Consider the following 13,308-nt stretch of genomic DNA (forward strand, 5'->3'; position numbering starts at 1 on the left):
TCAGTTGAGGGATGGACACATTGTCACTTTCTTGCTGTTATTTTATTGCACTCTGTAAAATGTACAGATGTTTGCACAAGGCGAGAAGTATACAGTCCAGTTAGAAATTGCTTTGGTGATGGTACCCAAAAATTTAAAGGCGTCCCTCTCGTGGGTTCTGAGCACATAATTAATTTGAATTGTAGCAAGTGATCTCACACTGGGAGATGTTACAGGGCTCTGGGTTTTTGTTTAATAGCTCTCATGCAGGGATCAGACTAAACAATATCTGCCTAATTTGAGCATCAAGCACACAGTTTGTATTTTATCTAGTGTGGTGTGTCATTGCAGAAGACAACCGAGGCAACATCTGGGGCACCTTATAATGTCACAGACTAGCCTTCTCTCTTCTAGTTTAAACACTTGTATGTGAAATAACACTTTTATGTGAATAAATATAAGAATTTATGAATCACATCATGAATTTACAACCTAATTTAACACAACGACTGACTCAAAGTCAAAAATATTGTGTAGTCTGATTCCAGCATTATAGGATCAAGTCTCCTAATTTGGTCACTGGTTTTCCAGGAAGTGTTTATCATTCATCTGTAACCTGCAGACATTTTCTGTGAATATTTCTCAACACTTCCTGGGAGGCAAAACCGCATGTTTCCAAATCCACAAAACCTGTGTGCTCTTATCATCTCCCAACCTAGTCAGCAAGACTCATTTAGTCCCACCCCCAAAAGAGGAAAGGAGGATACAGGCAGCCTGTTCCCCTGATATGATTGGCTATCGGCAGCGCTGGCTGCAGGAGAATAGGACGTGGCTGTACCTGAGCTGCTTGTCGCCCGTTTACCTGTACGGTCCAGGTGAGTGTGAGTGTAACAGACTCACTCCACCTCCAGCACGGTGTACCTCCCAGGGTGACCTGTCAGCAGTCACGACAGAGGTGATAACACTCTGGCCCCGTCGTACACGTTCTGCAGGTTTCTGACCATCGTATAGTTGGAGGGTCATACCTTTTTTTAAATCCTGTTTAACCCATTTTCTGGACATAGTACATACAGTAACATTCAAAGCATGCCATAAAAAAACATCTAGTCAGCCATTTGTTTACTTTATTCATGTATTTATCAGCAATAACACATTAATATTATGTCAATATGTCAAATTTGGCCAAAAGGCTAATTTCATCTGCAATACGTATCAGAGAGACATGAAGATTGATTTTCAAAATGTTGCTTCATGTAAAATAAATCTTAAAAATGTTATTATATCATTAATATAAAATGAAAACACAGTAGATGGCAACATTGAAAGCAGGCTTCTTTGAGCTCTAGTTTCTGATGAGAGTAGATAATAATTGTTTTTTAAATTAAATAAAACATACAGTGAGTTTGTCCCAGTGGGTAAGTGGTCTCAGACTTTTGGACCCCACTGTGTGTCTTTACAAATCAGCGTATTTCTTTAAACAGCATTAACATGTAATTATTTCCTGGCTTTAAAATCCGAAAAATCAACATGCTGTAGATGTTGTTGTTTTCTTTGTTTTTTACATTGAAGTGAAAGTTTTCTCAACCTAATTATCCAACATTTCCACCTCAGCTCATTCACTGTGCTGGATCACGCATCTCCAGCTCGTTTCATACAAACAGACCTGAACTTTAAACCAGTGTTTGTCAAGATAATTGATACCCAGAAATCTAAAATAATAGTGTTCTCTTGTAAATTGATGGCTATGCTGTAAAGTAGGTGTGCATAATTTGTAGTAAGTGGACTGACTCATAAAAAGGTATCATTAACTGTCAGAAACCTGCAGGACGTTTAGCCTCAAGCAGCAGAGTGTTGCAGCCCCGCTGTCGACGGACTGGTTGTCGTGTGTGTAGTTTCTCATTTCATGTCATGTTTTTACAGAACTGAATATTTAATCTGTTTATAAAGTCGGAGGTTCTGCTTACATGTCTCTATAGCATTTACTGATGTGTTGAATAACTTTAGTAAATGTTTAGGTTTTTTGGTAAAGATAAAGACAGATATTCACTTAAAAAGAGTGAGTTCATTAATCTGGCTGAAAGAAAATGAATCGATTTTAAGTGATTTTTAAATTTATTTTCAGCAAAAAACATTTGATTGCTTTCAGTGATGATTTTCAGTGTTTCATGATGTTCTTTAGACTAAACATTTAATCAATTATCATTAGTGGATGATGATAGTAATTGTAGCTTGCCGTCTCGAGCCACTTAAGATATTCAAGGTTTTCCATTAACGTTGTTTTCTAACACTAAACAGGTGTCCTTTTGCTCTGCTTTCAGTCTACTTATAAAAACATATCAGAGCTTTAACTAATATCATTTATATTCTCGTTGAATCGATTATTTGTCTGGGCTGTAAAATGTTGAACGTTGTTTCCCACAGACCAAGCTGACACGTTCACATGTCTTCATTTGTCCTGACAGACAGTCCACAACCCGATGATATTTATTTCATTATAGAGGACTAAAGAAACCAGAGCATATTCACATTTGAGAAGCTGGGATCAGAGGATTTAGACATTTTCCTCTTAAAAATGATTAATTGATTATCAGAATAGTTGGTTATTAATTTAATAGTTGCTAACTAATTGAGTAATCATTGTAGCTCTAAAAATTAGTTTTCTCAAATAAATTCAAGACAGTATTTTGTTAACTGTACGATAGCTTGGTTACTTTTCATTTAACCTTTGTTTCCTTTTCTAATATTGTGGGTTTTTTTTGGTATGTTTGTTTTCTTATGTCCTCACAGGTTCGCCTCTCCTCCATCCCGACATAAAGAAGTCCGACCACTGAAACTATGAATGTCTCCTGTCTGCATATCGTCCATGCCTTACACCTATGTAAAGATATAAAGAAAGGAATATAACATGTGTCACGTTTTTAATGACATGTAATTTTTATAAGTACATAAATTATTTTTTAAGATTTTCTATGTAATTTTTCTATTCTCTGTACCTCAGCGTTGTGAAAGCTGCCCTGAGGAGTAAATGTCATCGTTTTTAAACTGTGCGGTTTGTTATTTTTCTACTAATGTTTTATATCCTTTTTATTTGCTATGTAAATAGGACTGACAGTCATTGTACATGTGTCCAGATGTGGTATTTATACTGCAAATCCATGATCAACAGTTTGAGTGTGTGCATTGTTGCAGAAAGGTGTTTTTGTATTATTTGTGTTTCTACTTTAAAAGTTAATAAATATTCAAAATGTGTGATTACAAAACAGACTGCGTTCCTTTTTATGAAAGCCTAACATTTACAAATGTGTAACTGCTGCATGACAAGACATTTGGTTGTGTTTTTCTTTACCTTTTTATTCAGAGTAGATCTGCAATGCCCTGTTAATGGTTACAATAAAATAACAAACAGACCGCACTCAGCAGAATAACAGACAATAAACAAGACGCCTGACAAAACACTGAGAGCAGGAACACTTGAGTCTTGTAGGAACAGCAGTGCCTGGATTGACCAATTTCAACTCTGTCTTCATAAAGGTTGTTTAAATGATTTTGAAATTCTGCTAGATTGAAGTGACTGGTAAAATAAGTCTTTATTTTACTGAGATTAATTATTACTGTGTAAATCCATTTCTGCTAAGGTAAAAAAAGAGATTTGAAATATTACAAAACTATAAGTGCTGTAAATAAAGCAAAATTATGAGGTTTTAAATCTTAAGATTTAGTAGTTTTAAATCACAAGTGAAAAAAATCAAGTCAAAATTTTTACTATCTCATAATTTTGACTTATGAAAATTTTCATTTTTATCATGTGTAACTTCCAATATTTTTTTTCCTTATTTCTGACACATTTTTTCAATTTCCATCATCTCCTCATAAATGTAATCAATAATCAGCACGAGGTTGGTGCCCAGTATTTGTTCTCTTTAAATTGGTCATTATAGAAATAAATATACTCACTAAATCAAATTTATGAAATACTAAATCTAAGATGTCATGAATATTTATAGTCCAGGTCTCTGTCCTCTGTCTATTTAAACTGGTCTCTGTAGTAAGTGACCTGTAGTAGGTGGGATCTTGACCCCTGTTATGTAACACAGTTGTTATCTGAGCAGCTTCAGTCTTAACCAATGATATTCTGATCTGGCGCTGACGCTCTTTAGCTTCTTGCCAGGGTTGGTTCGTTTCTTATGTACGTACACACCGCTTGTTACATCTTAGTTCCATCCGGTTGTACTTTAGAACTCCGCCCGCTCCGCTTTACGCAGATGTACAAAACGTCCGCACCTCGTGAAACATCAACACTGAATGACGCACATCAGCAGCGCGCAACACTTTTCCCCCCTAGGATGGCAACGTCATGACACGCCCTATTATGCTCCTGATTGGTTATCCTGACGTTCTTACCCTAATTCTAGCCAATCCCAAACCGCATTCCAAAACCTAAGCAACCAATCAGAGATAGGAATGGGCGGGTCACGATTTCGCCATCCTAGGAAAAAAAAGGACTTGGCCACCAACGCAATCAGTGGTGCTAACGCTAAGCTAAGATAGCGGCAGGCTGTGTGTCGTAGATCCGTCGCCTGACACCGTATCCGCGGTGAAATCGTCCTGGCCCGCGTAGAAGACCTCGTTACAATATTTTCGTATTTGTCTGGGATGTATGGATGGATAGTTGACGGAATATCCTCGCTGTTTGAGCCCGTGACGGGGCAAAAGCCCACCGAGTGGCCCGGGAAAGGTAACATTAGCGAGGACATACCCACGGTACCTGAAGCGAGGGTACTGCGGGAGGAGAACAGCAGCAGACCGGCTAAAAGAAACTACCAGAGGTTAGTTGTTGAATATAACGGCTAGTTTCTGTAAAAATATACATGTATGTGTTTCCAATGATGCTTCAGGTCTCTTTACCATCATACTCGTCTGGTTGGGTCACCAGGAAATCAATGGTTGGACATTAAAAGTCTTTCTAATAAAGCTAAATAACTAATAAAAACTAGTTAGCTGAAATAAAGCCTTATCTTATTTAATCTTAGATATCCTCTATTGTTTATCTTAATATTGGCGCGAATTGACTTAAATGCTCATTTTGCCACACAAGGCTGCATGCAATCAAATACTCAATCTCCTGAGCTCACCTTAAAATTTAAAGTCCAGATGTATCGTCTGTGTTTTAGATAAAAGGACAGGTTCACTGTTTTTTTAAAGCAATTGTCAGGTGCCCATATGAACACAAAGTTTTCTTTGCTGTAATCATTCCTCCTGTCCATACTGGATATTAAAAGATCCCCTTCAAATGTGTCAAGTAATGGGGCCAAAATCCAGTGTGTCCACATAGCTATTTTGTGCAAAAATGGATTAAAAAGTTCATGTGAAGTTTATATGAGGCTTCAGCAGTCTGAGTTAGTCATATCAAGTGGATATCTGCCACATTTACAGTATTTTTAGCATCAAATTCCCCCTGCGTTTCCCTTTGAGCTGCGGTTAAAGTATTGTAATTAAAAGAGGGACCTTGACACTAAGAAGACTGTAACATTGAAAGATATCAGCTTGATTTGAGTCATCTGGACAGCTGATCATTCATATTAGCTTCAGATAAACTTTTAAATACATTTTTGCACAGAAGGAGGCTTGTGGATTTTGCCTCCCATCACTTATATTAAAAGTGGAAAGAGAAAATCTATTTCACTGTTCATTCAGACACCTGACTGTTGTTTTAAGACGGACTTACTTGAGAAATTGTGAACCTGTCCTTTAACACCAGTTTGCTAATATTGTTAAGACACTAATAGTCGGCTCAGATAAATTGCATATATTATCATAATCTTTCAGGTTATGTACACCTAGCTGACATTAATGCCATCTAATAGAACAACTGCGTTGTATTTCTGCCTCCATTAAGAATATAATGTTCAGTTTTTGTTCAAACTGCTTCTGTTGATTATAATTATTGTATTTAATGCAGCTATCAGTGCTATCTGCAGACACGAGACACAAATCCACAACTTAATTAAATTATTTCGTGTTTTTTTATTGCATCTTCTTCGTCTCCTCTTTGTGTGACTATTTTTGTTGTCTGTATACACTTGAATACTGTTTATTGACTGACCGAAATAAATCGATACCAAGTAGTATTGAAATGTTGATATGTAAACTGATACTGAGCAATGTTTATATCAGTGAGGTTAGACTGAATTTACAGACCACTAAAACATCTCTCTCAGCAACATTAGAAACTATAGCCTCCAAAATGACCTTAGTTGAATCAGAAGTTTATGTATAACATCAACAGAAACTGGATATTATTACTGTCATGTATTCGACTGTACTAGTTTTAGCCGGCTGTAAATGAACCGTAAACCAAACATATCGTCACATTGTTATTTTTACAGCATTGAGTTAAGAATACTGACATGTAATAGTGTTTGTACCACCTATCTCAAATCTTGTTTCGTTGTTTTTGCTGTCACAGTGTTGATGTTGCAGACAGCTTTGGTCAGAGTGAACAGGTGGCAGTGAAAAGACGGAGACGAGGTTCGTTCACCAAAGATTTAAAAAAAAATTGATTTTGAATTCCAAAAATACCCCACAAATGAATATAATAATGATGTTTAAATGTGGTCTCCTGTGTGTCAGATGTAGTTATAAGTTTTGTGAAGAAGACTGTGGCCGGTGTAGCACGTCTACTCAGGTTGAGGAATCGACTGACGCCCAACTGTAAGAAGCACAGACAATATGAAGAGACACAGGTTAGTGCTCCGACTCCATCGGACCCATAAATTATATACTAAAACTAACCTATGAAAACAGATGTGGAAATTGTCAGTTAGCCTATGTCAAACATTTTTTAAAAGCTATTTGTGAGCCAAGATGCCAAATGTTGATAATTAGTATTAGTTGTATTTTATTTGGTCAGACTCCCAAATGCAAAATCAAATGTGACTGGAGAGGCAAAACCTGATGCCAGATTTGAACTGTAATGCTGTAATGCAAGTCAAGTGGCTCAAGACATTAAGTCTGAACACAGTTAACGTGACAATTTTACTATATTTGCATTTAAAACTGAGCTCAGTGTTACTGCAAGTTTATCTTGATGTCACACCTCTGATTTTTATTTTTACCTCTCAAATAACTTGCATCTCCTCTGTTGATCCAGCCTGTCACTCTGATGGGAATAGATGAGCTCCATACCTCCTGGCAGAGCTGCACTGAGTGGAGAATGGGTCCGTAAGAGCAGCTATTATTACACCGAATGTTCTGCTGACTCATTTTATATTCACTTTGTCTCATTCACACGCTCTACTTTGTATGTTGTTGGTGTTATTGTGCTAATCCTTCCTCGTCATTGTGTTGATTTTATTCTTCCACAGATAAACCAGTGGGTGGAGTAAATGAAAGGGCGGGTAAGAATACTTTTCAGAGCTCCTCACCTCCTCTAATGAGGAAATACAGGCAAGTAATCAGATATTTGAGTTTGACTTCACTCAATTCATTCAGTTTTTGTGTGTAGTGTCTTTTGACAAAGCTCCCTTTGTAATTTTCATTATGTCTTTGAATACAGTGGGACGGCACTCCCTGCAGGGCTCCCTGACAGGGGGAAAGACAGGGAGAGGAGAGGCTCCCTCCAGCTGCTGCCCTCCAGGCCTGCTCTGAGGGTAGGAACCCCGAACCCTGACCCAAACTGCAATAGCTTTGGACACAACCGCTGCTACAAGCCCAGTCTTACTGTGGAAGAGGTAAAATATAATTTGGCTTAATGAATGTATTCATACAACTGCTCTTTCTAACCCCATATCAGTACTGCAATATGATTTAGAACATTTTCTTCCCAATGTATCAATCTTAATTATGAAGTGTGCCTGCAACATACAGGAAAGCACCATCTTCTCTCACTGAAATTACACATCAGCCTAAGCAGCAGAAACCTAGACTCACTGAAAATGTAGAAAACACAATAAAAGAAAAAAGACATTAGCTCATTTCCTTCTTATTATTCTATCAAGCTTTGCACCACGTGGCTGTGTCAGTTATCATGTGTTTGGGTTTTATCCTTTAGGCCATAAAACAGAACGATAAAGAACACTACAGGCGGCTGCTGGAGATGGTGACGGAGAAGTACAGCAAAAGCCAACCCCTCCCTTTTAACCAAACCAAACCACAAGAGTGAGTATAACCTGTTTTATACGTGAAGATTTTTCTTGAAAATCAATTTAGCAACATTATTGAGCTGATCAATCCTCTGCGATCTTTTTCTCTTTTTGATTCCAGTGAGTCACTGTTGCAGAGTGAACACAAAGCAACTGCTTCAGGAAAAGCTTTTGAATCGTTGCCCAGAAAGACAGGATACACAGGTAAGACGCCTATAATCCTTACTTCACTCCAATAAAACTGATGAAATCTGTAAATGTATATATATTTTAATTGTTTTACTTTTGAGTGTTTTTAAGTGATGGTTTAATTGATTTTAAACTATTTATTGAAAAGACAGATCAATTTTCTCACAACACAGATTCAGTTTGTTCAAAGTTTATATATAAATACAAACAAGTATATTCAATATTGCAGCAAACAAGCTCCTATGAATCTGTCATTGAGAATGTTGGACTGATAATTGTCTCTGTTAATCAGCTGCCCCGAGCGTGTTTACATGGAGAAATGCATCAGCAGCTAAAGACAGGTTGGTATATTTGTGTGTGTGTTTGTATGTTGATGAATTCTAATTATTTCTGTTTTTTATCTATTATAACACCTGAATGATTTTTCTGCAGGTGGGGTGGTTTGACTCTCAGTAAGACGTTCAATGGAGCCTTCGAAGACACACAGCATGTGAGATGTGCAAAGGTAGCGTTTTCTCTCGCTCTCTCCTGACATCTTGACTCATTACATAGAGCTGGGTACCAATTTGGCTTTCCCAAATCAATCTGACTCTGTTTCCTGATGTCCCCATTCAGTTTGATTGCTGATTTGATATTTGAGATGTTTTAGTCACATTATCAGTTTAGCTTGGATATGAAATAGATTCTCAGAGAACCAATGCAGTAAACTGTACAAGGAACTCTCTCTCTGGTTGTATTATTAAAAAATATTAATGTATGAAGGTATTGTATGTGTATGTTAAGAATTGACCTCAAAGGAGTTACAATAATAAGCCCAGCCCTGTCATTACATTATAATTATGGGTAGAAAAGTAAATGAATAATAATTACAGTATGTCAACCTGTCTCACAGCAGAAACCGACAGCAGACTTGGACCTTTCTACAGAAGTAGCTACTCGCCTCAATCTAGTGGACAGAGAGACTTCTCCTGTCAGCCTGCCGGACGCACACTCTGCACACACCGCACACACCGCACACACCGCACACACCGCACACTCTGCACACTCTGCACACACCACCCACGTCAGACACAGTGATGAGGACATACCTCGACTCACCAAGGTGAGATTCAAACTTGCAGCAATTACACATATTTTTATAATGTCAAAGGAGTTTTTTTGTTTTTTTAATGTATTTTTTGGTCTGTGTGTGTGTAGGAAATGGCTGTGGAGGTGAGTGGCGCTCTGGCTCAGAATGATCCCAACCTTGTTTTAAGTGCAGCTTTCAAACTACGCATCACACAAAGAGACCTGAGCACACTGCAGGAAGGCGGATGGCTTAATGATGAGGTATGGGTGAGAGAGTGATGACAGCTTGGAGAAATTAATATCTGTAATGTTGATTTGTGGTATTTGTTTTTTATTAGATAGATACATATTCAAGAACATACTGTAGTGCACTGTATGTAGCTCAACAACAAGATGGACTTAAAGAAAACAGCAAACCCTGACACTGATTATTAGATTGCATCTTTATCTGTACTTAATATTCCTGATAGATTTTGGCCAAAACCAGAGAAAATGCAAAAGTGTTACCCTCTTGACGATCAAATAGTTTCTCTATGCAATGTGTGTGTGTTTGCCAATGGTAGAAGTGACTGCACCCGCTAGCGGTTGCTATGGAAACAAAAGTTTGTTGCATGACCTTCTTTCTCAAATTAGCGCAGCAAAACGTTGTCGATACAACTGTGATATTGAGTTCATGTGAACATTGTACAGAAAACTGAGGGGCCAGTATATCACCACATACAATATATCACTGCTATATGCAAAGTGTCACTACTTTAAAGTCAAATTATTAAATAATTTTGTATGTTTTCTCACTGAAAGACAAAGGCAACAAAAATGTTCTTCTAGTGATGGTAACAGCTTATTGTGAATGTGTGACCCATGTCTACTTTTTAACACCTCCAGGTGATGAACTTCTACCTTTCCCTGGTGATGGAGCGGTGGAGCCAAGCAACAGGATTAAGAGTCTATTCGTTTAGCACCTTCTTCTTCCCCAAGCTGCGAGGTGGAGGAGGAGGAGGAGGTGGAGGAGGAGGAGGTGGGCAGACTGGAGGACATGCTGCGGTGAAGCGCTGGACCAAGGCTGTCGATCTCTTCCTCTACGATCTTATTCTTGTTCCTCTGCATCTGGGCGTCCACTGGGCAATGGCTGTGAGTCAGAACGCTGAGAACAGTGACTATATATGTTCATCATTTCTTCCCGTGTCATATTCCTCTCTTAATTTGGTTATTCTTGTGCAGTGTCTAAAAAAAATGAAATGTTTTGCTGTTGATTGATGTCAAAGAATCTTAATTACATCCAATATAATTCAGTGTTGTAAAAATGAATACTCTATAAGGCGATTACATTTAAACTTTTTGCCTACTCGCTCTCTCTTTTTCCAGGTTATAGATTTTAGATCAAAGACAGTGAAATCATACGACTCGATGGGCCAGAGACATGATGACATCTGTAGTCTTTTACTGTGAGTCCCCACTGAGATCTTCAGCTTCAGTTATTTAATCATTTTGAATGGTTTTACATACAACGCCTTTTTTTAATTAATAAGTGACTTTATTATGTTGGTTTTCAGACTCTACCTTAAGGAGGAGCACAAAGCAAAGAAAGGCAGAGAGCTCGACAGTGCCAAATGGACTGTTAGTAGCATGCGGGCAACTGTAAGTCAAAGCGGGATGAGTCATGCACCACTTAATTAAATATTTTCATTCACACTTTGAGATTAATTTGCTATACACTGTGTATTTCCTACAGGAGATTCCACAGCAGAAAAATGGCAGCGACTGTGGTGTTTTTGCCTGTAAATACGCAGACTATATTGCTAAAGGAAGACCTCTCACCTTCAAACAGGTAAATTCAGCAGGCTCACCGAATGCTGTGTTTTTCTACATAGGTTTTTTTTTTAAATATATATAAACATTAAAAGAACGTGCCTCTCCCTCTACAGTGCCACATGCCGCTCTTCCGGAAGTTAATGATTTGGGAAATCCTCAATCAGAAGCTGCTATAAAGAATCACAAACAATCTCCCGTCTGATACACGTCTAACAACAGAGACTTTCTCAACGGGAGCAACGTCTGTGTACAATGACGACACAGCGAGGAAGAAGAAAAGGACGGGCCAAAGAAATGGACTTTACTGACTGAAATAAAACAGTCTGGAGAAATCAAACAGCAGTCTTAAAATTTGATTATGTCCCTGTAGCTGACGGGGACGTATTAACATTTTGTAATCTCTAATTGTAATTGGAGACATTATTGGGATGTAAGAAGTGTATGTTTTACACAAGCGTTGGCACTACTGACTGAAAGGCTTTTTGTTTTTTATTAACTTTGGATTGTTAGTTGGCAGTACTGCCTGAAGTGCCTTCAGCATTTGACACTGAGTTCAGCTTTTTGTCTAATTTGGCAAATTATTTAGCCACATATACTAAAAGTCAGTTTTGAGGAGCTTGTCTCAGAATTTGCTGACCCTTTTTTTGTTCTTATTTAAATAATTTGGCTGCACTGTAATAAACAGAGTGGACAACAACTAACTGCAACACTATTGAAACTCAATCTATCAATACAGACAATGAAAGATAAAATACCTCCTCTCCAGACAAAATGATGCACGGTTGAGCGCTTGTAATATGTTTGTCTTGCTATTATTTATGAATTGACTGAATGAGAAAGTGTTTTGGGAGTGCGTGTAGTGTATAGTGTTTGCCTCCATGAGTGGAGTACGAATAGTTGTTTTCCCCCCATATGTTACATAAGTTGCTGTTAGGTCTGTGAATCTTCTTCATGAACATACTGAGGCTATTTAGGGCTATTACACTTACTTACAATATAGCATACTGCATAGAAAACTACTGTACACACATGCATGTTTGAGTTCATGCTTTAAAATGTGATTTTTTTTTTCCTGTAATAAAGTATTCATTTTCTAAATTTGAATTTTATACACATGAGTGACTCGTGCAGAGCTGCTAGAGGCTTGTCTAGAGCTGGATGATTAGGTTGTTTTTACCTTCAGTTGCTCAATGCAACTTTTTTCAAGATCGTCAGTAAATTTTTATTTATAAAATTTATTTTTTATTTTTTTTATTTTTGTCTCATTTTTTAACAGTATGACACATTTTCAACAGCAATGATGTGGCGACATTTTTCTTAAAGGTTTGCTTCTACTTTTATTATTTAGACCCTCTGGTAGGAAGACATGGATCATCATGCGAACTAGGAAGCTACAGTTATAAATCAATGCTGGTTTTGGTTATGTATATACTGTATATTACACTCAACAACAGTCTTTCATCTTTTTTCACTGACAGTAAATTTTAAATTAAAGCAGTCCTCAAGGCATGCATTGTCACAAAATGATTACATTACCCAAGCTTAAAAAGGGATGTAGATCTTCAAGGCTTGCCATAATGCAGTACTGACATTTTGGCTAAAACCTGGCTCTTGTGTGCTTTCATAGCTCTACACAAAGTTGGTACACACAATTAATGAATCCATGAGAATCATTAGCTGGAAGAAGTACACAGATCCTTTACTGAAGCAAAAGGACCAATACAGCTATGTAAAGAATCCCACTTAAGTAATGTTGTGATGCACAATTCTGTTTTGAGTTTTTGGACTAGGACTTTTGATTTTTAGTGAAATAATGGATAATTTCAACATTTCTTGAAATGAAATCTTGTGAGAAGTTTAGAGGAAAAAGTCACGATTTGGTGGAGCTGTTAACTCAAAGACATCTGAAATATGACCCCAACTACACACTGCTTTTGTCAAAAGACAAAAAAGGTTGTAAACCACTGTTTCCAAAAGTTTGTTATATTATCCATTGTGTCTAATCTTCGTCTGAAAACTAACTAAAGTATAAAGCTGTAAAATAAATGTGTAGTAGAAAGGAGAATATCTCTATTTGAAATGTAGCTTAGTGGAGTGGAAATATAAAGCATTAAATGGA

The 13,308-nt window shown here is 37.4% G+C and overlaps 2 protein-coding genes across 4 annotated transcripts in view; both read left to right on the forward strand.

Annotated features, from left to right (window-relative positions):
- The window catches only part of pcnt (pericentrin), a 36,734-nt gene extending 33,505 nt beyond the window's left edge, over positions 1 to 3,229 (forward strand). The window contains exon 59 of the mRNA XM_053335663.1: positions 2,767 to 3,229. Within this exon, the coding sequence (XP_053191638.1) occupies positions 2,767 to 2,810 (44 nt within the window). The 3' untranslated portion in view covers positions 2,811 to 3,229. The remainder of the gene's footprint in view (positions 1 to 2,766) is intronic.
- Positions 3,230 to 4,504: 1,275 nt separating this feature from the next.
- On the forward strand, positions 4,505 to 12,393 carry senp2 (SUMO specific peptidase 2). Of its 3 annotated transcripts, XM_053335523.1 has the most exons (18): positions 4,505 to 4,805; positions 6,446 to 6,507; positions 6,610 to 6,722; positions 7,130 to 7,196; positions 7,344 to 7,425; positions 7,535 to 7,709; positions 8,030 to 8,136; positions 8,242 to 8,324; positions 8,602 to 8,650; positions 8,742 to 8,814; positions 9,202 to 9,331; positions 9,368 to 9,411; positions 9,507 to 9,638; positions 10,263 to 10,508; positions 10,743 to 10,822; positions 10,931 to 11,015; positions 11,110 to 11,205; positions 11,303 to 12,393. In XM_053335523.1, exons 1-18 carry the CDS (start codon positions 4,633 to 4,635, stop codon positions 11,363 to 11,365), a joined length of 1,860 nt encoding a protein of 619 aa, XP_053191498.1. In that variant the 5' UTR covers positions 4,505 to 4,632; the 3' UTR covers positions 11,366 to 12,393. The 3 variants fall into 3 exon arrangements, with proteins under 3 accessions (XP_053191498.1, XP_053191496.1, XP_053191497.1); XM_053335521.1 differs by having other exon boundaries at positions 9,202 to 9,411; XM_053335522.1 differs by having other exon boundaries at positions 9,205 to 9,411.
- The last annotated feature ends 915 nt before the right edge of the window (positions 12,394 to 13,308 follow it).

This window comes from Scomber japonicus, chromosome 16, assembly GCF_027409825.1.
Source record: "Scomber japonicus isolate fScoJap1 chromosome 16, fScoJap1.pri, whole genome shotgun sequence".
In the NCBI taxonomy this organism is placed as follows: Eukaryota; Metazoa; Chordata; class Actinopteri; order Scombriformes; family Scombridae; genus Scomber; species Scomber japonicus.